Source organism: Mytilus edulis, chromosome 1, assembly GCF_963676685.1.
Source record: "Mytilus edulis chromosome 1, xbMytEdul2.2, whole genome shotgun sequence".
NCBI lineage: Eukaryota > Metazoa > Mollusca > Bivalvia > Mytilida > Mytilidae > Mytilus > Mytilus edulis.
In genome coordinates this window covers 109,058,781-109,085,657 of record NC_092344.1, presented here as the reverse complement: position 1 = coordinate 109,085,657, position 26,877 = coordinate 109,058,781, and the positions used below count along the sequence as shown (strand labels likewise).

General features: G+C 31.0%; 1 protein-coding gene across 1 annotated transcript in view; it reads right to left on the bottom strand.

Annotated features, from left to right (window-relative positions):
- Window positions 1–528: 528 nt before the first annotated feature.
- Window positions 529–26,877, bottom strand: part of LOC139499331 (von Willebrand factor D and EGF domain-containing protein-like) — a 39,920-nt gene continuing 13,571 nt past the window's right edge. The window contains exons 3-20 of the mRNA XM_071288004.1: window positions 26,513–26,716; window positions 25,416–25,580; window positions 23,264–23,329; window positions 21,839–22,113; window positions 20,732–20,818; window positions 19,638–20,021; window positions 18,438–18,587; window positions 17,309–17,521; window positions 14,063–14,271; window positions 11,800–12,090; window positions 11,044–11,164; window positions 9,277–9,426; window positions 8,737–8,923; window positions 8,095–8,279; window positions 6,633–6,884; window positions 3,305–4,193; window positions 2,271–2,382; window positions 529–1,738 (exon numbers count right to left, since the gene is read on the bottom strand). Coding sequence (XP_071144105.1) covers window positions 1,573–1,738; window positions 2,271–2,382; window positions 3,305–4,193; window positions 6,633–6,884; window positions 8,095–8,279; window positions 8,737–8,923; window positions 9,277–9,426; window positions 11,044–11,164; window positions 11,800–12,090; window positions 14,063–14,271; window positions 17,309–17,521; window positions 18,438–18,587; window positions 19,638–20,021; window positions 20,732–20,818; window positions 21,839–22,113; window positions 23,264–23,329; window positions 25,416–25,580; window positions 26,513–26,716 — 4,106 coding nt within the window. The 3' untranslated portion in view covers window positions 529–1,572. The remainder of the gene's footprint in view (window positions 1,739–2,270; window positions 2,383–3,304; window positions 4,194–6,632; window positions 6,885–8,094; window positions 8,280–8,736; window positions 8,924–9,276; window positions 9,427–11,043; window positions 11,165–11,799; window positions 12,091–14,062; window positions 14,272–17,308; window positions 17,522–18,437; window positions 18,588–19,637; window positions 20,022–20,731; window positions 20,819–21,838; window positions 22,114–23,263; window positions 23,330–25,415; window positions 25,581–26,512; window positions 26,717–26,877) is intronic.

The window sequence follows — 26,877 nt, the reverse complement described above, 5'->3', positions numbered from 1 at the left end:
ACTAGTAGTGTAAATAGTTATCAAAGGTACCAGGATTATAATGTAGTACGCCAGACGCGCGTTTCATCTACACCAGATTCATTAGTAACGCTCATATAAAAAAAGATGTAAAGCCAAACAAGTAAAAAGTTGAAGAGCATTGAGGTTACATTGGGTGTCTTTTAACAATCCAAGATGTCGAAATAAAAGAAGTTGAAAGTTGACAGAACAGATTTTGTTGTTATAATATTAATCATTCCTCTTATATAAGCAAAAAGTAAATTCACAAAAATAGTGAAAAAAAACTTCAAGGAAAATAAAAAAAAAAGGAAATTTGCTAATCATGTAGCAAAATCAAAAGTTCAAACACATCAAGTGTCACTTTCTGTCCCGGTACAGACATTTTCTAATGTAGAAAAATGTGGAATAAACCCGGTTTAAAAGCCAGATATAGCTCTCAATTGTTTAACAGATGTATCAAATCCCATTATTTTGATAACGACTTGTGAACAAAACAAACAGAATTTGCCTAAATATCAGAAACAGAGGTACAGTAGTCAATCTTGTATTGTAGTATTAATCTATATAAAAACATACAAATATACAACAGACAAAGCACAACATGGCATATATATCAAAATTATAAGCAACAATTAAGACAAGAATACACAAATCTACATAGTACAATAACACATTGACGGGATGTATAAGTACAAACCACGTTTTATATGTATCAAAGAAACATAAAAAGGTAATTGACAAAGATCATTTGCAAAAATGAAAAACAATAATACAAAATTGTTTTACAAAAGCACAATAACGGGATGTATAAGTACCTAGCCAATTCATATGTATCAAAGAAACAGCAAAAGGCATATCGACAAAGCACATTATCAAAAATTGAAGACAAAAATACGAGAATTATCATGGAATAATAACACAATGACGGGATGTAGGGACTTAACAATAAAAGTAATATGCATAAAGACAAATAAAAGAATAGTATAACCCGTTATTAAGACGACAGACAATGTCAGTAACCAGAATATCTGCTTCAAGAACATGTATTTACCATCATGTATTATTTGTAAAGTTGATACGGAATATTTATCAACAAGGTCTTGATACCTTCCGATGAACTTTGAAGAAAAATGACGAGAGGTTTTTTGACATATCACTGGTTCGTCAACTATCTGCTCAGACACTTTTGATGCAGCTATTAAAGATTTTGAAACTCTACCAAACTTATTATATTCATAGACTGACTAAGTAAATCCCAAATTATGAAAACCAAACTTGACAAAGACTGCTGGCGAATTTCATGACAACTAGCATAAAGTAACTTGTATCAATAATTATTATACATTTATAATAATTTTCTTGAACACGCTATATTAGATTATATGAAAATAACAATATACGAAATTCTTCTGTCATAACTTAATGACGGTGCAGGGTTGTGTTAAAGTTTGAAATGTTCTCAACTTTGAGGAAACATCACTATTCGGCTGTTCACTAATCTTTATATACATTAATGCCAGTACAATTTGGCGAATATTACCCGTATGCTGCACCAGCATTATATCTGACAACTTAAGACCCTGTCTGTTGATTTTCGCGGCTATTAAATCTTGTTGCTAACCCAAAATTCAGCGATCCATTCGGAATCTCCTTGGCTGACTTTTTAGATTGGCCTGAGTAGAAAGTCCAATTTTCAAAATTCCTGACTCGAATTATTCCTTCTGTCTTGTCATTAGATCTGGCAATATATGTTAACATTTAAACATAATTCATATTTATTAAAACGATCCTTCGTCATAGCAAGACAGTAAACATATTTACGCTTATATTTCAAAGTATCATGGTGAAAAGATCAATCAATTATCGTTAAAAAAGCAACGTTTATTCAGAATGATTTATCGATGCAAACGCAATATTGTAATTCACATATGTATGAATATCAATAATTTGGTCATTTTTATAAATTTCCTGTTTACAAAACTTTGAATTTTTCGAAAAAACTAAGGATTCTCTTAACCCAGGCATAGATTACTTTAGCCGTATTTGGCACAACTTTTTGGAATTTTGAATCCTCAATGCTCTTCAACTTTGTACTTGTTTAGCATTATAAATATTTCGATATTAGCGTCACTGATGAGTCTTATGTAGACGAAACGCGCGAGTCAGGCGTACTTAATTATAATCCTGGTACCTTTGATAGCTATATGACGAGAAGAACGACTTTTACTTGTTATGTATTAATCAGTTCTACTACTAAAACTTAAAATTACCTTGCTTTTGAAAGTGTTATCTTGCAACAGAGCAACACAATACCAATCAGGATGAGGAAGGCAGCAATGGAACTGCCTACTATTCCTCCATAGTATCTTATTTTGTCGTTTTCTGTAAAAAATATAAAATTGTGTTTGCCTAGTTTGACAATGTCATGTATGATCTTGTGGAATAGTAGTAATAATATTTCTGCATTGAAACATGCATCCTAAAACCTATATATGTATTGTTTCAAACAAAACGTTTTTATTAGAATGACAGAGCAAAACTTGAACTCCGAGTCTATCTATCAAAACTGTCACATAGCAGCAATTATAATTGCCAAATCATAAAACAATCGGGAAATCGTTGATAGATCAATTTTAGCTTATGAATCTGTTCTAATAAATAGTCTCACACATTTGAAAGTTTAATGGTCATCGAATCTGTAGAAAAATTACTAATTCATTAACTTAACGTGGGAAAATTTGATTGACTACACAATCGTTTGCACAATTACTCCACATTCACATAAAAAGAGACAGTTGACATTAATCTTTCAGAGAAAGTGTATTCTTTTTTAAAAATAGGACAGTCTACTCTGATTACTCGGAGCTTTACCATTCTAATGAAAAGCAACAAGCCATGTACGGAATTATCAATGAACGTTTCTAGGTGTGTTTCATTTCTTTCATGACTGTATTCTATTCACTTTTGGCCATAGTTTTTTCGTAATGAATTTAAGAAATTAGCAAGTTTGACAATACAATGATATTTTTATTTGAACTACTGAAAAAAAAATTCAACGTGGCCAACCTGCATCATTTGTTCATTTGTTAAAATGCATTGCTTGCCAAATTTGTTTGGTTGTTTGCTAAGACATTGTAATTAAGATTGACACCTAAATTCAATTGGTAGGTGAAGTATAACAGTCTGTTTAAAGCACTTTTTGATATGTGACTTGACATGTTAAACAAATTTGACAAGTGTAAAAGAAAAAACGACACTTCAAAGAGCATCGTATCCTCTCCTGGTGTTGATAAAGGGGATATACTTTGTTTATCTTCCATTGTCGTCGCTTCAGGAACGGTAGTTGTTTCGTCTCCTGTTGTCGTTTGTATAGGGACAGTGGTTGTTTTCTTTTCAGTTGTAGTTTTCTCTTCAGTTGTAGTTTTCTCTTCAGTTGTAGTTTTCCCTACATTTGAAGTTTTCTCTGTAGTTTTCTCACCATTTGCCGTAATAGGGACTGTGATTGTTTTCTCTCCATTAGTTGTTGAAGTTACTGTGGATGTTTTCTCTTCGTCTGATATAAGGACAGTGGTTATTTTTTCATCAGTAGTTGTTATTTGTTTAGTACTTGTCTTTTCTTCAGTTGTTGTTATTTGTTCTGTGCTTGTTTTTTTTTCAGTTGTCATAAAGGCTGTGGTTATTCTCTCGTTATTTGTTGTTGTTATAGGAACTGTAGTTGTTTTCTCTACAGTTGTTGTTACAGGTGTTGTAGTTGTTTCATCTTCAGTTGTTGTAGTTGTTTCATCTTCAGTTGTTGTAGTTATTTGGGTTGTGGTTGTTTTCTCTTCAGTTGTTGTTATAGGGACTGTAGATGTTCTCTTTTCCGTTGTCGTCGCTTCGGGAACTGTAGATGTTCTCTCTTCCGTTGTCGTCGCTGCAGGAGTTGTAGTTATTTTCTCTTCAGTTGTTGTAGTTATTGGAACTGTCGTCTCTTCAGTTGTTGTTATAGGGACTGTTGTTGTTCCGTCTTCAATCGTTGTTGGTTCAGACACTGTAGTAGTTTTGTCGGCTGTAGATATTTGTTCAGTTGTTGTTTCCTGTTCTGTAGTAGTTTTGTCGGCTGTAGATATTTGTTCAGTTGTTGTTTCCTGTTCTGTTGAAGATCGGTCAGTAGTAGCAACGGTAACTTGTGTTGTCATATCTGGACATGATTCCTTAATGTATAAAATGTTGTCATAGAAAGTTATTCATCGTATTAATGAAAGTAGTTATACATAAATCCAAAATTGTTATAATATCGAGACTAACAGTGTATTATCAAATGAAATCTATTATTATACCTCACATATATGATAAGCAATTATATTGTGTAACACGATAATAACTTACATCGACCGAAGAGTAACCCTATTATTCACCGGTGAATAAATTTTTGCGCTTTTTGATTTAGATATGAGCTATCTGCAATCAACATGACGTCACAGACGAATTTATGCAAAAATGTCAACAGTCATGTTAGAAGCCAATTTAGTGACGTGGAAACATGACTTATAAATTCATCCAGTGCATATATCTCTCATCAACAGTCCTTTTCAGTACCATCATTTGTTTACAGAAAGAGTCTACCTTTGTTATACATACGAGATATTCTTCGACACATACTAATTACCTAACGTAAGTGTTTGACAATCTGAAACTACATTAAGGTAAATGAGTCTTCAAGGCCCTTCAACAAGTATAATTGAACAATTGTGACCCATTAAAAGCGATAAATATCCAGCCCTAAAATGTTTACGGAGATGTTATTTACCGAGCCCGGAAATTCAGAAACAATCCGGATAAATAAAGGCAACAGTTGTATACCGGTGTTCAAAGGTCATTAATCGATTGAGATAAAACAAATCCAGGTTACAAACTAAAGCCGGGGAAAACCAATCAACTGTAAGATGAAAACAAATGAACAACAGGAACACTGAAGTGCAACAAAAACAAACGCCCACATACATAAACACGAACTATTCAATAACAGCTGCTATATTGATGACTTGGTTCAGGACATGGAGGTAAACTTATCGATCCTTTAAATAAGCTTTTTCTAAAAGTTAACACTTCAATACTGTAATAAGAACTTGAATATTGTTTTTATTGTTATTGATATTGATTTTGTTATCAGTAATTTAAAATCAAACTAAATACTGTTTTATACACATATACAGATTCATGGTTCAAAATTTGTCGATATCTGTATCTGTATCTTGGCATTGCACAAGGTCATGTTTTCTTTGACATCTTTACACTAAATCCATTAAATGTTGGATATGTACTGATTGATAATTTAGTCTTTGATGCATGATTTTTATTATTTGTTATTAGTTTGCTTTAGACTAGTTGTCAGTAACTGCATGTACTAACAAATCTGCACTTTTAAAACCTTTTTCAACTGCTTTTATAGTTTGTTTTTAGTTTGTACTGTTACATTACTCTCCAATGTTAGAGGAACGGTTGGTACCGTCAACGGGTTGAACCCCATCCTATTATGTATGTGCCTGTCCCAAGTCAAGAGTCTGTTATGTAGTTATCGTTTGTTGCTGTGTGACATATCTGTTTTGCAATTTTTGGGCATTTGATAGCTGGTTATGCGGTAAAGCCTTTGTTCTGTGTTAAAGCTGTTCTGTGACCTATAGTTGTTGATTTCTATGTCATTTGGTCTCTTATGAAGAGTTATTTCAATGCAAGTTGTACCACATCTTCTTATTTTTATATTTGTACTAAAAGTTTATTTCACTAAGGGCACCCCCAAGTTTTATGGGAAATTATCTTTTCGGGTTGACGATTTTGGATATTCATCTTTTGTACCGGGCATCATTGTATATTGAATGTCAGTTGTTCAAAATTAATACTTGTTTTAATCTGCATTTTATATTCATGAAACTATTGTCATTTTACCCACTGCTAAACAAAAAAAAAAAAAAAACAAAAAAAAAAAAAAAACAAAAAAAAAAACACCAATAAAAATAACGATTATCAGGTCATAAAAAAAGTCGACTTCATGTAAAAAAATGAAACCGTATTTTTATCAAATATTTTTAAACCATCAATTTCGTTTATTCGAGATGATATTTTTTACTAGGCGATTTTCAATTGTGGAATTTGACTGTGTTATAACAGGAATTGTAACCTTGGAGATTCAAGTTCAATTTATTTATATATTTTGGTAACCACTAGGAACTTTCCATCAATTGCTAGGTTATTCTAGAGAAATATTCTTCTGCAAAAGATATTCAACTGCAAAATATATGCTACTGTAAAACGCGGAAAACTGTATTGCACCAATGACACGCAGATAACCGGAAAGATACGAATGTAATGAATTGAATGATCCTGCACAGAATCAGATGTCGGATTTACAATGGGAAACGTTGAGGTTAATGTGAAGGTCAAGATTATACAGTGCAATCACATTTAAAAGTAGGAAAGAAGTGTCTTTTTGGAAACAATTTTGGTTCAGCGAAGTTAAAACGTCATCTCGAATGAACGTGATTGATATATTGATATTATTTGTTTATTAAAAGACCGGGTCCAATTAGTTAACATGCTGTCGATTATAGTACATATTTATCTTATAGCATTATAATCCATATAAGTATATTTACCAAAACTACACAAATCATAGTTGTTGTATTACAAGAACTACATTCCTCATCATATATTATGATATTGACTGATTCTCCAAAATGAATGCCATCATTGGAAAGACTTAGTTCATATCCTTCCGCCGCCAAAACATCTGGTAATGACCGTTTTCTTCTGGATGATTGTAAATTGACGGATACCATGAAAGCATTTCTATATTCAGCCTTTATAACATCTGCGCTAGATGTATAAACCATTGAGTCGTTCATTATCTATAAACAAAAAATAGAGAGGTTGTTAATTCCGATTTGGACAACAAAAATACAAGTAAATATTGGGATTTTCTTTGTGATCAAATTGATAATTAGTTGAGTCTCATTTGTACAATTTCTTAAATCTCCCTGAGGAAAACTTGATCTCTAGTATTGGCTAATATTATTGTCCCTTTTTGATTATGTAACTCTTCACATGTTTCGGTACTTAAAATATTCTTGCTCTGCAATTGTTGGCTTTGTGATCGTTCCTGATGAAGATAACTCTAGAAAATCGTTATTGAAGATTAAGTTTTTATAACAATAAAACTAAGTAGATATTGTTTAACAAGAATACTATTAAAAGATTATTTGTTTCTAGATACTAGACACTGCTACTAGAGGACTGTTTGCCCCGATGGAATCTTCACACCAGAAGTAAGTGAGTAATGATCTGCTCTACAACATTTGTGTATATAAAACATCGTCGATAAGTTTAAATATTCTTAAAAAAACAAAGGCTCAAGAGTGTCCCTCTGGTATCTTTCGTCCCTCTTTTTTCTTTCAAGCAATTCTATCAAGATCCCTTTTGTCACATATCTCTTTAAATATATTTACATCCTCAGCTTTTATGCTTTCCTGATGAAGGCAAACATAGAAAGGCAATTCTGACGTCTGAAGCAGCTAGTTTGAAAAGAACATCATTTAGAATCTTTAAATAGCTCAATTTTGACAGTGGTATAACACATCATTGTAAATATAACGGAATTTGCAGAGACTGTCATCAAAGTGAGAGGGTTAGCGCTATAAAACCAGGTTTAATCCACCATTTTCTACATTTGAAAATGCCTGTACCAAGTCAGGAATATGACAGTTCTTGTCCATTTGTTTTTGATGTGTTTTGTCATTTGATTTTGCCATGTGAGTATGGACTTTCCGATTAGATTTTCCTCTGAGTTCAGTATTTTTGTGATTTTACTTTTTATAATACATGATCATAGTTTTTCGTCATACATTTTGGTTCTTATAAGAATGAATGCAATTTATATTTTTAACTGCGTTTATTGTTTACTTATAAAAAAAGGAAATGTTTTATTTTATCAAGGATAGGACGAAAAAATAGATATGAACACCCGAGAATAAGCTTATTAAACGTTGCATGTATATGTAAAATAATCTGCCAGCCGGATATTCTACTTAAAAAAAAAATAGATATATATTGATGTACAACCTGAAAATGTCTTCGCCTGCACCATACATCTGAAGAAGGAAACGTGCCAATTATGTTTGTCTTAGCACAAGCTCTAGTACGTGTTCCACATAAACCATTTAAGGGTAAACTGATATTGGAAGGAGCTACTGAAGTTGATATTGAACAGTCATCTCCAATGTAACCGTCGTAACACGAACATACGCCTACACGTAGAAAAACATGAACAGTAATTTTACTTTATTTCTATAAATAAAATATTTTAAAAGACAACATAAAGATGACATATAAAAAAATGAAATGAACAGAACACGAAAAAAAAGATTAAATATACTCAGTATCATCAAATACAATTACGATCGATAACGAAATCACATGGATTTCATTATGAAATTAGAGTAACCATTAGAATTAAATTTTCTACTTTAAAAACAAAAAAGTTTATTACGTCAGGAAGTATAGTTTTTTACTGGAGTCGAGGTCAGCAGGTATTTTCATTAACACAAGGAATGAACTGTTGCCCGGAACAATCGTCTGGAACTAACGATAATAAACTAACAGAAAAAATGTTTACAAGTATACAAATGTGTGCACCGTTACTGATAAAAGACATAAATGAATAAAATGAAAAGAAAAAAGTTCTATTAAATCAAAGAACAATACTTGATGTGCAATTTCCATTTTCACTGCAGTTGTTAGCACATAGTAAACTGGTTACATATTCCAAAATGCTTTGAGACCCATTGTTTATATCTGTTAAAGCCAATGTTTCATTTCTTGAAACTTCCATTAAAGTGTAAGTCTGCATTGCTCCGACTGTGTCCTGTGCAAATGTGGTGTCTGCAGTAAGCTAAAATCAGCAAAATGAAACACTATTTTTTATGAATCACAAATGTTTTTCTTTTTTTTTCTGCGTTTTTAACAAAATAAAATTGCATAAAAAATTAATTGCCTGTGTGTACTCATTTAACTATTTTAAATTGTGCACGCAGATATGAATGATGCTGGTGTCAAAAATTAGAAGATTTATGCAACTATAGGTCATCGATCGGCAGTCCGTACGGTCGTATGCTCTGCAATATAAACAATAAGTATAGAACGGAATTGCTATGTACTCAGATATTTTGCAGAATCTGGTCATAAACTAAATCAATGTACAGTCTATTATTACAATATGTATGTCCACTAAAAACTGTTTCTTACTTTAATATCCTCAATACATGACTTTATATAGTCCTCATTACTCAGCCCATTTACATTGTCAAGTAATTCAGTTGGTATTGCATTCTGAATTTTTTCTGTACAGGTTTTATTTGCTTCCTCCTGAGTCCAACCATTCTGGAATTCTCGTTCCTTTCAAAATTTGAAGGATATGCATGATACAATAGTCATTAAAGCATGCATTATATTATCTTTATTAAAATTATCTTATCTATAATTTCACATGGAACAATCATTACCTTTTTTTCATTGAAGCTTGATATTTTTTATGAGTTTAAAAAAAAAAAATTGCGTCGGTATTCTTTTTATATTATTAAACTGCATTTTTATTTTACATATCTTACATTTAGCAGAAATAATTTCAATTACACTTCTATTTGCATCCGATATTGATTTTGAAAACAAATCTAGTTGTTGACACTATTAAGGTATGATCGATGTTACTATGTAGTTGTTGTAGATATAATATCGAAAACCAAGAGTCTACACATTTGTTTTACAAAAAGACTTCTCTTTGGTCAATGGACATCATGTCGCAGATTCAGATAAAAGATCAATGAACTGTTTCTGTCAAAAAATGTATGAGCCATTCTAATAATGGACTATTATAATTGACATATATGTGCATATGCATGCAGTTTTGTTTTCACTAGCTATTTATATAATTACATTAGAAGCTTGTGGTACTGATAGTAAAAAAATGATAACCTTTGCTACACATTGATAAAAAAATCAATTAAGGATGTACAATTCTTAGGATCCAATAATTTCTAGAATTAAACTTTTTTCTTAACTTGATTTGATTGGTTATGAAATTTGAAAAGTTTATTCAACTCTTTCAATCCCTTTAAGTGGATTTAACGCAGATTAATAACATGTTATAATGAAGAAGCAATGAATGAGGTTGTTACATTTGATATATGCCTGTTTGTGCTTCTTTGTTACATATTTGTTTGTTTTTAAAATGATTAAGATTATAACACAATGTTGACTGCTGTGTCCCTATTTTTCTCATTTTTACCTATTACGTCTGATTGTTTTGTTCACGCATCTTTGTAAATATAATGGAGTTTGATGCGACTGTCATACACGTGAGATGAATAGCGCTTTAAAACCAGGTTCAATCCACCATTTTCTGCATAGGAAAATGCCTGTACCAAGTCAGGAGTATGTCAGTTGTTATCCATTCGTTTGATGTGGTAGAGTTTTTGATTTTGCCATTTGATTAGAGACTTTCAATTCTGAATTTTATTTGGAGTTCAGTATTTTTGTGATTTTACTTTTTAACTCTAAACTACTTATTGTAAATACACATTTTTTTTTAGATATTTAAGTTTGAATTTAATATTTTTAATTCATTGATGATTTCCACTGGTATCCTATGTCTTGAAAATCATTCGAGAACGAGATTATAACGAGACTGAAAAGTCAGAAGAATTCATTATTAATCCAATTTATTTGCAACATTGTTTTCCTCTGTTAACATCTTTATTTTAATAAATTGGGAAACAACAACATAAAACATACCAAGGGATTACCGAGTGGTTTTCATATACGCCAGGTATATGTTCAATATGTAAAGTTCTAAGTCTATAAAGTTTACACATGAACATCGACGCAATTTGTGTTGCATAATACAATGATGAACATTCTTTAGTGCTCTGCTAAGAACATTTTTCTTTAATCTTTAGGCACCCAATCCCATTTAATCCCAAGTAAGTATCTTATCCTTTAACAGAACATATTTACCGTGGTATTCACAGAAATATTCAGTGCATCTTCATCATATTCAAGGGATGGAACGTCGATGACATCATCAGAATCGGTCACGCTACGTCGATGTATACTATGAGTTAAAGACCGCTTTTTCCTTAAATAAATTCATAAATAATTTTTATTTAAAGAGGAAAATCCAATTAGGTAAAACTTATCTTCCTGAGAGTCCTCAAAATAATAATGATAGCATATGTATGAAATACAATAATTTAATGATGTATACAAAATATGCAATTGTAAATAGATAATAATGAAAAGGCATATTTATTTGTACAATATATGAAAAAATTGTAAAATTTTGTTTTAAAAGATACAAGTGCGGTACTTATCTTTATTTTTTGTGGTAAACTGCTCCATATTTGGAAACCAGCATATGTATATGTTTTCTTTAACAAAATAATTTTTAGCTTCGGATGATTTAATAGTTTTCATCAGCTGAACGTAAATTATAATTTTGACTAACTGTAAGATGAAAGTGTTTTTGTAAATAGTTAGGAACCATAGCATTAAACTGGTTAAATACAAGTATTGCCTGTTGATATTAAACTCGTTTTCCCACATTTAACCAGTTTAAATATTAAACAATAATCTGGAGAATGTCATTATGTCAGCTTCTATTATAACCCTATCAGATTTTCTTAATAACTTATTGAGTTTATTCATTCCACTTTCAAAACAACTACCCCGTATATTTCAACAATAATTAAACAATGACAGTAGTATAACAACCTTGAAGTAGTATAACAAGACGTGACAAAAGATGGTATAGAATTGTCTTTATTGCTTGTAGATTGTTCATCCGATGAACAATATTGTGTACTGTCTGTCAAATTACACTGGACTGTATAAAACTGATCCAGATCATCAGTCGGGTTGGCTTCTTTGTCGCAGACACAATATTGCGCAGTGCCATTGGTTTGAGATATATTTTCCTCCGAATCGTCGATGACAATATATTGTTTTTGGAAAGAAGGTTCGTTTACAAAAAGTTGCTCGTCTGGCATGACAATCGGATCAATTCTGCAATAATAAAGAAAGTAGGCACCGACAATTAAATTATAAGAAAGCGAAAAGAGAGAGAGAGGGCAAATTAATTGTTGGATTAGAGGATATTGAAAATAAAAATATTCTTTCTAAGATTAGTAAATAAAAAATAACAGCAACGTAGATTTAAGAAAAAGTTGTTTCTGTACTGTTATTAAAAAGGGAATGTTTGTCCCAAGACAGAGAAAATATGTAAAACAAAATTTCAATTTCTTATGCATAGATTACATGTTTTCGTCTCAAACCACTTTGACATTTTGAACGTGATCATCGTTTCGAGACTCTAACAAATAGAATTGAGAATGGAAATGATGAATGTTTCAAAGAGATAACAACCCGAACAAAGGGCAGAAAACAGCTCTAGGCCACCAATGGGTCTTTTACATTGCGGGAAAGTGCGCACCCGGAATGAATTCATAATGATCCTTAATAAAAATGTGAATTAGTTAAGTGAAAATGGATGTCACACTTAACCCCGAAACACATAAATAAACACAAGACTAACAAAGGCTATAGGTTCCGAACTTGGGACAGACACAAACGTGGGTGGGATAGGGTTAATTGTGTTTTGAGATATCTTAACCCACCTCTATTCTTCTACAAAACGTAGAATAAACAAACAAACAGCAATTCACATAGTTAACACCGTTAATTATCGAAGAGATGAAATATCCAAAAGTTACATTAAAACTAACCCAAGCTAGAATGTTGATTGTCAGAGATTGCAATAATGGACAAGTACTTCAGGAAACATATATAACCAAGGAACAAAACGTTAATATATATATATATATAATTAGAGAGACACGAGGTAAACATCTCTCTCCACATCAAACCCGTCCAAAGAACTAACAAAAGATAATTTCAGCAGAAATTCATCCATAAAATACAAATCATGATAAAACAAAACAAAAATATAGAAATCACATGGACCAAAAAGGAGTGTTATGAGGTGCGTCGAAAGCCATGTAGTAATCATTTTTATTTCTCACATTTAGGAATATGTCAAAATCGGTATCAAAACACATCATACGATTAGTCTGGTATCAGAAGATCTAACACTACTAAAACAAGTCGTAGGTGAGTTGCGACACAGACACATTGAATCTGGTTAACCAATTTATGATTGTGGGCGTAAGACTTAGGTAATATCAGTATCAATTGTTCATCCTTATAGTTCTGATTGAATAAGGAGGACACACACCCTAACAAGATCCATAAAGTGTAAGGATAGCCTCAGGTTAGTGTCTTCTGCTATGGCGTGGTGTAAAAAATGTGATTTGTTAATGCCAAACGATTGGACAGACGGTATGGTACTGTTGTAAAATATGATGTCAATGTGGTATTTCATTTTGTTTGTACATGCATTTACATGCGATATTTATCTGAAGATTATTTTTCTTTCTTTAGTACTTCGAATTTGCATCTTATTTTTCTATAATATAAAGAACATGTCCATTTTTAATAAAAAACATTACATTGATAGTTTAACTAATTCAAGCTTATGCCATGAATTGTAACATTCTAATTGCAATAGGAGTGTATGCAGGAGGAAGTAGGTTGACCGGAATGTGTTTGAGCTGTTGTCTGAGGACGTTAACTTTCCAAAAATGAAAAAAAGCAATCACACCAGAACATAGATAAGCAAAGAATCTTGCGGGAAAATACCATACCAAACATGAAACTATCGGGTCCATTTCAACGACCTTAATCAAGAAAAGAAGAGTGACTGAATGCAAAAATTAATTTGCCGTCCCCAAAAAATAAAACCAAAATAAAAACCAGACACACTATCTCTCTCCTGATAAATAAAACACCAAAGGAAAGAATGACTACCTGCTACTTTTCAAATTATCACAAAGGGTTGTTTTAGACATTGTAAACATAAGTGAAAAATTTATGTAACAGACATTATCAAATCAACAATAAGATTTTGAATAGAACATACCGCCAAGAATCTCCAAAACTTTTGATGTTGTTGACTGGTCCCAAATAACGATGTGTAAGATCGTCTGATTTATCTTTTGTGACACTCAAAAGACCACATAGTCCTGTTGATTCATTGATGTCGTAAATTGAAGGTTTTATGGAAATTCGAGTTATAAACTTGGAATAGGAAACAGTAAATTGTATTTCAGTTCCAATCGGCAAAGTAATCTATAACATAATAGAGAAAATAATGAACCAACGTTATACACAGTTTTGAAAAGATAATGAAAAATAAACATAAGGGTTATAACGCCAATCATATTAATTTCCGAGCCAACGATACGTATTCTGGTATAATTCTTCACGAGATACGCTAGTAATAAAAAGTGGATAAGTCAAATAATTTCAAGCATATAAAGTTTTAAGACAGAAATCCATCATAAATCAGAAAAATCATCTAGACTAGCTAAACGCCGAGAAAAAAAATACACAATTTTAAATTGCATATTCGCAGACAAAATAATTCATTGTACGCTCATCAGCACAAACAACACTGCGACCTTTTTCCGTGCAATTAAAACACGTTATATTTATGACCTTCATCAGATACGCTTCAGAAAAATATTTTGTAAAGCAAAACTAAAGGTTCTAAAGAGCATGTATCACTCACCTGCATCTTCCACAATGGCAAATGTTTAGTAAAAATCTCATTAAAGGGGAATAACTGTACTGTTTGTAGACCTTGTCCAGTTTTCATTTTTCTTTATTAATTTATATTTATCTATTATTAACTCAAGAAAGTGGACAGAAATGCATATTTTTTTTTGTATTTTTGTATTTGCTTTTTTAAATATTCTATTTATCTATTAAAATTTTAAAGATATTAGGTACAAAAATGGTATAAAAAACTAAATTCTTGGATATATTAGAAAAGATTTATTCTCAAAATGTCAATGCAATTTGTAAAGAATTTTTAAATGTTATATAATAATAATATATAAAGGTTCTTTAAAATATATTTCCTTTGATGTGTGCACTTGATTTGTATAAAAAGTGTTCATTAGTATATTTTGGATAGTTATTTTAAAGCTCGACTATTTTATATATTACTGGGAATGTACATATTTTTTCCGATTATAACCCATTGGCAAATCCTAATTTCTACTAACCGGATGCCTTATGCAAATTGCACAAACCTATCGCAATATAAATTTATGCACTCAGTTTGCTTTATAATTTGGAATTCTGGATGCATTTATTTTATCTATCATATCTTTATATTTTGTTTCCTAAATGAATACCTTTATATTCTCAACTCGTATTTGAAGCTGTCTTTACTCATGGTAGATGTTGTATGCGGTTTAACCTGTGGCATGCAATTGATTGGGACCTCTTATGAAGAGAATTATTTTGGACTCATAAAACATCTAAAATTTTAAGGATTTCCTGATTTTACTTAAATCTATTCAAACATTATACAGAGAAACTTAGTTTTGCCAAAGAATTTCTTAATTCAGAAGTTTATGAATACCTGTTCACACTTACACTTTCAAAATAACCAATTTATATAAAAAGGTATGTAGATATAAAAAACACCAGACACGAGTTAAGTCTACAAAAAAAAGCATCAGTGACGCTCGAATGAAAAAATTTAAAAGGCTAAATACATTACAAAGTTAACATGAGGAATATATTCCTTGGGTAGACAATCCTAAGCTTTTTGAAAAGGTCAAAGTTTATAATAGGACAGTGACTCAAAAAAGAAACAAAAGAGAAACAACTCGAGGTCAGAATACCGTTAGTAATGATGACCGTGCTTGAAAGTCACATGTAAAGCTCTTTCTGCCGTGTCATGAATTTAGAAAACGAAAATAAGCTTCCACGAGTGAATTTTATAGTATTACATGCAAGTAGTATTTTAGCGCACGAAATAGTAAATAGAAAGCATCTCACTGATACTCAGGAAAAGAATACGCATTTGCGTCATCACATATCTTAATCTAATTCTTGAAATCGAATGTCAAACGGCCTACATTAAATGTTTTGACTCCTGACATTCTATTCGGAATTTTTGAGAACGCAAACCGATAGTTGTAATTAAATTTTGCTGTTATTATTGTAGATTATTTGTACTGGTTGTTGTGAGCTGCAAGGATTTAAAATCATGCTTTATGAATTGAAAACACACAAGTATTTTTATTCACGACCGTTTAAAATTTAGATATTTAATAAATTGATCTTACTTTCAGTTTTATGGATACATTACAAAACAAAAAAATAAATAATAATTACTCATAAAACATAAAAACTAAAATGGTATGAAATAATTAATGTAAAAATATAATGATTATTGTTTATACACATTTTTTATTTGTAGGATGCAAGAATTTATTTAGATTTAATTTTAATGTTTCCTTTACAAATGAATATTTAAAAATATCATAACAGAGTATCTTGTCATATAAAATACTTTAATTGTAACTCTGAAAATATTCTGATTTCAACCATTGTTAGTTTCTCCAGAAACATAAATACCGTATTTATTTTGTATATATTTGTTTGATTCCGATTGAATTAAATTCTTTTGATAAGAATATTATCTTTCTGTTTTCCGATCTAATATTGATATTTTGACCAGAATGTTATCTCCCGTAAGTCTAGTATGATGAAATACACAGTATCCCGTGGTTAAATCTTCAAACATGATTAGTTTACATGTTATCGAGACAACAGACAATACCACGTTATAATTGACCCAGATACACACAGTGCACAGTGGTCGTTTTAAAACAAATATAATTGCGTCGTCAAGGGCCATCAAGGGACCATATCAAAGACGTAGATAGTAACATGTTAAGACCTGTATAACTGACAGAAAACTTTAGAGACGTTCCGAGAATTTTATTCTGACTTCCGGCCGAGAGATATCGAGTGGCCCGTAGACACATCCAAAACTCGCCAATATATAAAACAGAAAAAGACAAAAAGACAAATAAAAGTACACAAAACACCATATAAAAAAGTAAGTAAAGATTGAGTAACATGAAAAAAGGATTCCAAGAAAACATATTTTATAACTCAATATGATGTTTAACAATAAATTCTTTTCTTGAATATTAATTAACTCTGTATACATGTTTAATTACACTAACTTATTTTACAACACGAGAATAAGCATGGTCATACATAAACAAAAGACCCGATCAAATCATACAAATCAATTTTGACACTATCTACTGTAGTGTTCTAAAAATATATGGCTCACCTTGTAATTATTACCCTTGTGTTCTATTGACAGATCGTTCTCATTACATGTTTGGATTTCAGTGTGAGGCTGTTGGAGTAGATACACATTGTCTCGAGATATTCTTGCACATGTCCTAAAAACAAACAATGAATTCCTGCTTCGAACTGCTACTCCACAATGACAAGATGCACCGGGCAAACCATAGACACAATTCGTAAATAAAGCATGAACCTTTTAGAAATGAAATTATAGGTAAACATAAATTAATTATAAATTGTTTTCATCATTGCATTGCATCATATACACTTAGGTATATTTATAGACATGTGTGGCCTATCATCTTCAAATAATGTAAACAGAAGGGCACAGTGAACAATTTTGTATCGAAAACTCCAAAAGTCACTTGAACCAAAACGTAAAAAAAATGTAATGCAGAAGAATCTGTGTCAGTTTCTATAAAATCAGTCATTCATGCTGTAGTTTTACTATTTTTATCTTTTAGATTCGTTATTTTATTTAAAGAAACCCGAGAAATAGTTGAATTATTGAAGTTGTTCTGATAAAACATGCAGTTCTCCTGAACTTTTATGCAATACACGATTTAAATAACAAGATATCTTTATCATATCAAAAATGCTGAGAATTTTTTTTTATTCAATAAGAATGCTTATATTTCGGTAGCATATAATTAGTGATCCGAATGAGAAGATCTGTCGTAAAGCTGTCAAGGTTCAGAAGTTCTGTGACTGCATCCTTCATTTATTTGAAATATCCTCTACGATAGATAATTCAGCTGATCTGTAATGTTCAAACTGCAAACCATATATATTATGTACTGTGTTACGACGCTAGATAAAAATTGACGAGGAAAGGTAACTACAAATTTTCGTTCATTCCTCATCAAGATTCAAACTCATACTATATCGTGTCAACACCGCCTGCACTGTGTTCAGCTCTCTTTACCACTCGGCCACCTAGACTGAACAAAAACAAATCAGCTTTCGGTGGCCTAGTGATACGTTTCCTCATCATGAGCATCTCGAGTTGTAACAGAATATACATATATTTGTTCCAAACTTAGCTAGATAGCTAAAGGAGAATGATACCCGCTGTGGTTTAAAAAAACATCATAACCATGTAAACTTACCCAATATGGTCCTCTGCTGTTTCTGTACATAACATATTCACCAACATCCATATAGTCATAATATTTTCCATCAAATGTTGTTATGTGTGGATCGTTGTATGATTGACATAACCTACTAGTAAGGGTTGAATCTTTATCTACAACAGTTACCTATAGAAAAAATGATTTGTAATTTTAAGAATCCCGATAGATGAAAGGAAAATATATGTTTTACGAGTGTTCCTACATAAAATCAAAGTTATTACTTGATTGAACCAAGCGGGGCACTCTGTACAGTTCCGGAACACCTGAGATCAACCCCAGTTTTTGGTGAGGTTCATGTTGCTCAGTCTTTTATTTTCTATGTTATGTCTTGTGTACTATTATTTGTCTATTTGTCTTTTTTTTGTTTTTGTACCCATAGCGTTGTCAATTTGTTCTCGAGCTATGAGTCTGGTCTCTTTCGCTCCTCTTACGTGTTGTCTTTTAACATTCGCGATCGATGAAACTCATTATTCGTTAACATTTTAAAAAAAATACTTAGTTATAAATACTTTTTCACTCGTTACTTCAAAATTGATTCTGATAGATTTCTGCCTTTTTACACAATTGTGCTTTCCACTATGATCACCTGTTAACTCTTAAACTATCATTGAAATATATGTTAATTTTGCAAATAAATTAGCTCGAAAATAATGTCGGCGACGTATACCTCTAATTGTGATTTTGATAAATATCAAATTTTGAAAGAAAAAAAAATTTGAAACAAACTCAAAGAAAGTATAATTACAACAAAGAACGCGAAACGCGCGTTTCGACAAATCATACTCGCCAGTTACGCAAGAATCAAAACAGTTGGGAAGCTTATGGCAACCTATAGCTCGGATAGAATACCTTATTGTTATTATAACATTACATTTCAACATTTTATAGTCAGTAAATTTACAGATAGAACATATCAATGATGTGTCACTTCAACGCAACTGGCAACTACTGGACGTCTGATATTATGGGGAACACAAACTCACCCAGCAGAGTCATCGGTCCAGTGTTTGTAAAACTCATCAAAGATAATTGTTTATGATTTAGCGAGACGTGCGTTTCACCAGTGACGCTTGAATTTAAAAATATTAATACTCTAACTTTTTTATTGATAAAAAAACCCCAATCTTTCACAGGAATATGGAAGAATAATAATAAATGATGTGCTAATTTATTTACCTTAATATCTGGTATCTTCGTGCCGTTCCAGAATTCATTAAAAATAGAAACGGATTTTGTAGAGACTCTGATATATGTTGACCTGTCATCAGAGTTATATAGACCATCACTGAACCCGTAGACTTTAAGGTACTTTCTCTGATTCCAATCAAGATTTCCTAATTTGATTCCACAAAACTGTGCTTCAAATACAAGATCCCTTCTGGCAATATTATTCATACATGCTGCTGTATTTTGTTGATACTTAGGTTGGAAAATGTAGAAATTCTGGTTGCAATTTTTTTGAATATCTGGATGAGAAGCAATGCAAGCGACAGGAACAGTTGAGGTAAATGGTATTTCAATGTGTTCACCCTCAATTACAGTATATTCATATTTTTCTGGCTATAAAGCAAAACGAAAAATATATAAAATACAACAATCAAACAAATAGAACATAAATTCATAGTGTTTCTTCAAACAAAATATGAGTAAAGAATGCAGTTGGTGCCTCATTCCATATGGCCCATTTCCTCTTTTAACTGATACAATTAATGAATGATACAGGCTTTGTAGAAGGCAGAGAACTGTGATGTATAAACATGGTTGATCAACTAACATGTTGTTAATTCACGTTAATATTAAATGCAGTCCAGTTTGAATACAACAAACGGAAATATCTCGAAATTGAACAAGTCTTCTATTATTAGAATCTTATGAACCAAAACTTAACAAAAGAGGGGTAAGTTTTCTTACTTAAGTGTGTTTTGTTTGGTTATAATTTTGAACACTTTTAGTAAAGTTTACCATACAAACAATAAGAAGAATGAAAGAATGACATTTGTACGGTTATCTCTGATTACAAGAGTTTTTTTTTTTATCAAAGCAGCAACGTTACAAACATTATTTTCTTAGTCATCATTTTCATCATTTTGTGTTTAAATATCAGTTTGTCACTTATTCAGTGCTTGTAGTTATACTCAACCATTTAACTGTTTCGATTCGAGAGCCCCCAATGAGGGTTGAACAATATCAACGAATCAATTTAATTAAATCCATGTTAGATTTGAGAAATTGTACCTCTAAATTTTAATATTGAATAGAGTCAAACATACATAAAAACCTGCATTGAACACGTTGCTTTTATAAAATGGACTGGGCACTGCACCAACTGTATTTCGGACCCGTATTGAGCATGTGACCTGCAAAAGATAAAAAGATCGTATTCCTTGAATTATATTTGCTGTTAACATATGGTATCGCCCAAAAAAATGACAAATTTCAAAGAAAATTCAAGAAATAATAGATTAATGTTTTGATAAATCTTGTTTATACAATGACATTAACTTAACAAATTTTCTGCATCAAATGCGTATTTCGACAATAAATATCTCTTCAGTAAAGCTCGATGACCTACATAAGAAAATCCTAAACTATTAAACGATGACGGGCTTATAGACCAAAAAGGACAACAAACATAGCTGATATTAAACAAGAAATCAAAATTTGCACGAGGGAGATAAATGCCTTAAATTATACAATTCAAAAATTTTGTATCTGAAAATTAAAACAACGCACTATTTTAATTTCCATGCGCAGATAAGACCCTCAATCGTGAATTTATAGTTGAAATTTGATTTTGTGGGTTTTTGTGATAATTTTTTACCATCTAAAAAATAAATATGCATACACGGTAGACATATCAATACAGTTTTTTTTCATAAGATATACAAATTCATCTTTAAAAACTAGTTTATAGAAATATGAAAGTGTGTCATATCTCCTATTTCTACATAGTTCATTATATCAATTATAAATTTTATCTTTTCACGTTTTTACATGGAAAAAAAAATAAAATCAATAGAATGTACCAATCTCATTTGATAAAGATCTTTGCGTAAGTAATCTTAATCAAAATAGCAAATCTTTTGAGCTACAGCAACGAGACGTACTCAATTATCAACCAATTATTTGAGTTAGATTCATTGGCTAGAATGGAACAATACACAATACAGGACTTTTGTATTCCCACGTCTCTCGAAAGTGTAAACCAATCTTACGACAACAGTAATATATAACGAACTGGCATACCGTTTATGTATTTAAGGCACACGATAGTTTGTTGCTGTCCATAAGAAGATTGAAAATTAATAAAATGAAATGAATGAATGTTAAGTACCAAAACAGTAAAGGAAAATGAATGGAAGCATATAAAATGTTACCTGCATATTCATTTGATATTTTCCACGCCAATCTGAACTTGTTAAGTAAGTGCTATTGATGTTATCAAATTCTATATTTTTGTACATCGTTACATTGTGTTCATTTATATACCAATTCACATCGTAAACATAAGTTTTATTAGAAATATCTCCGAATTTACATCTGAACACTGGTATAAGGCTTGGTGTAGGAGGGTAATTTGGTATGTTGAACGTTGGTCCATCTATCAGTATGGATTCCACTTTAGGTAAAATTGTCTCATTTGGAAATGATGCTATACAAAAAAAGCAGCAAACAAATTATATTACAATTGCATACGACTATTCTGTAAGATCTAATACCTTGGAAAAATAACTCATCTTATCGGTTAACATATCTGGTAAAGGTCAATTTCAATTATTTTCACGCATAACGATGCTAGAGTAGTTTCTTCGTTAAGAACAAACTTTAGCGCAAGCGATTCAACTAAGATATGATAACACACCATCATAGAACAGAGGGTATTTACTTGCAATAACATTAATGGTACCAATTGCACTGAGTATTGGAAAGTTGAAACATAGGAAAACTAAAATCTGAAATAGTTAAAGTCTTTTATAATTGTCAATATATGAAAATCTGAGTTTAAGTCATGGAAAAATCTCAGCTACTGCTAAGAATTCAAGCTAAGAAAAAAAAAAACAATTGCGAGAATAATGTTGAATAATGCTGAACATATTTTTTCTCTATCATATTTACATTACTTTCGTATACTAGTAATTTACCCTAAATTCACACACAATTTATAATATGCGTTCCTAAAAAGACCAACGTTTTAATTTCAAATCAGAAATAATTCAACAAATGCTGTGAACTAAACAGGTAAAACTGTATAAATAGGATAGGTAATTCAGGTTTGTTGCATAAACACATTTGATGAAAAAGTAAAATTACGTAGAACACATGAAAAAACTTGACTGCAAGAGAATGTGGCGGAATAGTTATATAGCTACTCAGGTAATCATTAATGTACAAATCATTTGCGATAAGATTAATAAAAGATCTGCAAAACCTGTGAAACTTAATTTAATGTATTTAAGGCAAACGAGGAATGGAATCTTGATATACGTTAGCGTATAAGAGCAATAGTAGTGTACTGAATAAAACACGTTATTCTGATGTAATAAAAACAACGGATGGAAATTGACAATGTCATCGTTAACATCATGAAACACGAAAAGAAATCAGTTTTTTTCTTACTAATTTGGCATGATTCTTTCTTTAATAAATCTTAATTTTCATATGCTTCACTGTTGTCATGCAATCCTATTTTATATTCGGGGACAAAAATATGGACCAACACTTTATGTTGGTTGTCAAATTCTTAAATTGCACGCAGTTTTTTTTTCTTTTTTTTACAAAAAAAAACAAATATTTATACATACATGTACACCCTGGGTAATATCCAGATTCAGATGACAAACCATCGTCACAGAGAACAGGACCGTCTCCTACAAAATATTGCAAGTCCCTTTTTAGCCAATTGATGTGCATTATAAGATATAATGATCAACATTTTTTTTTTTTATAATTTATGACCCTTTTTGTATATAAGCAGTGTTTTAGCAGTCCAGAGCTAGTTTTAGAATTTGACGACACATATCCTTTAAGTTTCATGTTTAGGTTTATATCTGATAATTTAAATAACCAAGTTAATAATTACTAAGAATACAAGTAAGGTTACCTCTAATATATATATATATATTTGGATAGATGACCACAAACGTCACTACAAAGAAGAATTCGAAAACCAAGACAAGAAAGAATTTACGTAAAAGTTGAAATTACGCAAAATCTTATAATAGATTAATTTTTATAAAGATTTAGTTCTTTAGACTTTTCTGCAACTTCTTATGATCATCGTTTGTCAATGATACCAGAGCTACCTTCAAAAGATTCAATTGTTGCAGTACTTTGAGATCAAATGATTTTCAAACAAATCATTTAAAATTCTGTATGAATGTAAGGTGTTTTATTTTTTTAAAGGAACTTACAACAAAGGAGAACTGCATTTCTGTCAATATTATCATACACATGCGTTACAGTGGTCCATCTAAGTATATGTTAAATACGATAAATGATGGCGTGTTTGTTCATATAATATTTTGTATATAGATTTTTAATGTACGCTATATAATGATATACAGTGAATTTAACAGAAAAGACTAAGGAACTTAAGAAAACAACTAGTAACAATAGTTATCAAAAGTACCAGGAATATAATCTGCCTTCGACTCTAACTGAACATATTTGATGCTCTTGATGCACATTTTTGAACTTACTCTAATTTAAAACGCTGAATAGAGTAACTTGAGAGAGTCAAATATATGATATGCATGAATTAATGGAGATTTTTGTTTGTAAATTTACAAACGTTTTGTTAAATTTCATGTCCTAGTGATAACTAAGGGGCATTAGCTAAGAATTCGACCAAAAAAATAAAATTTGTTTTTTATTGATGTTGACAAGAATTATAAAAGCAAAAAAACAAAATAATATTTCTTTACTATAGTTTGGTTATAAATATTTCGTCATAAAAAGCTCACCTCATTGCTGGTATATTTCAGACTTGCAATAAGTACTCATACAAACTTTTGATTCAACCTTTAGAGAAGATGGATACGCATGAGTTAATCATGTAGCTCATTAATATAAAAACGAAGAATGTTAAAATGGAGTGCAAATCAATGAAACCATCATGATTCACTATTTGGCTTACAGATCTGGCATACGAAAAAATCCATCCTATAGAGGTAAAAAAACAACCTGATTAAATCCATATACTGAACTCAAACAGATCTTGAAACGTGTTCGCTAATTTGTTTTTATGCTTACGTTGGATTATATGACCGTCTGCAGTCTTCGAATTTCATCTCGATTGATAATTAGATTTCGTCTGGTATAAAAAAGTACAAAAAACTGATTCATTAAAGCGAGCCCATGCACTGTTATGTTTTTCTTTTATACTTTTTGTCATTTGGATATTCGTTTTAGTATTTTCTATCTAAAATATGAGTATTTGGGTCAAATCGTTGAACATGAATAACAATACGGCCTTTCACTAAGACTACATCAAATACTTCATATGGGTCTAACATTGTTTGCCTTTCTTTGAGTATCACTTTTTGATCTGAAGTATATAAATTTTAAACTTAAGTTATTACATTAACGGATCGACGTCAAACAATTAAGAACATTTTTTAAATGTTGGTGTAGAAGCTCCATGCATTCTTCTGCATTTCAAAAAGATTTAAAGATTGTATTGACCTTTATATATAAAATATAGAATCCAACCCGATATGTTTCTGTTTCTTTTATTCTTGCAAAATATATTCTCCATTTAAAATGTCAAAATAGGAAAGATATACTTTGCATTATATCTTCGTGGGGTTTGATTAAAATCATTCCTTTATAAAATAAAATACACTAAATCTAAGGTCGTTTAAACTTTTAAATCGAATATTTGAAACCATGTATCTATTTCTTTTAAAGAAATTCTTTTCCACAGGGAATACGTCATAATTTCGTATTAATTACCAAAGCAGTAGGCTGAGTTTGTCGTCGTATTAGGTAAATAGTAAACATAAAATCCACCAGAACAATTCATAATTTTAATGTCGATTTCTTCCTCACAAACGTCTTTTTGTGTCTGTTTGCAAGCTACTAGTGTCACGTTTTCTTCCTCACCATTTGGCAACGAGCCTGAAAAGACCATAATATTGTATGTGTTTAAGAAAATGCATAATAAATGTGGAAAAATGTTCAGACATGCGTCATAAATTATTACAAGCTCAAAAATCTTACATGGATTTGATTATATAATTTTTTGTAAAGATTTGAAGCCGTTTTTATAAACAAAAACTATTTAGTTATAAGTATCATCTTTTAACATCTTTCAATATGTGAAGGTACCATATAAAAACAAAATCAACAGAAAGAGAAGAGAATAATGCCAGTTTTACAATTGAAGGTATATCTCAACACCAACTTAAAAAAACAACCTTTTGCATTGAAGCGCCTCACTCAAGAGCATCTAATTCAGTTAGAATTATGGAAACGGATTTATATAAGTTTTTTTTTGTTTCCGAATCACTGTATTTACATTGAATAATGATATTTTGTGGACTTTTTGAAATAAAATATTGTTTAAACTAATTAAGTGGTTGGCGTTTGGCCGATAGGCCGATAGTTTTCTCATTTGAATTAATTTACATTTCACATTACGGGACTTTTTTTTTAGCTGACTTTGCGGCGAAGGATTTGTTCATTGTCGAAAGCCGCACGATGACCCATAGTTGTTAAATGCTATGTCATTATAGAGAGCTGTCTCATTGGCAATCATAACACATTTTCTTAGTATATTTAGGGCTCAAACATGTTACAATGTGTTATTTTTATAATTAAACAACAATTTCAATTCTAAAAAAGTGAGAAATATCTTTTGAATTCACGAGCGTTTGTGTCATATGCAGTGTTGTCTTTCGACAGAATTCTGTCTGATTATTCCAGAGAAACTGAGTTGATCCAAGTTTTTTTGGTTGATTATTTTTTCGGCTTTTTTCCCAGGAAATAAGACAAAGTTTTTTCTTTCGCATTTCTAGTACTATTACACTACGAAACAACACTACACTCACCATTTAGCCAGATTGGATTAATTGTACCACAATGTAATATACCAGGAGGATACGTAGGCATTTTTTCTCCATTGTCACTTATTACTCTGTACCATGTTTCATTTAAAATTTCATCACTGATAGGTATATCACTTGAGATATGCGTAATATATCCCGCAGACCTCTTTTCTTCATTTTCTATTAGGCTGTATTGGTTACACGGCCCTGTAGAATTGAGAACAAATACCTACTAATAGCCAGATTTGCAAAAACAAAAATTACCACATTTGAACTTCTTTGTATAAGATATTCACACCGAGATCGAATAATGATATCTTACTATGAGACAATCAATTCATAACTTTAGGTATCAAATAATCAACCTT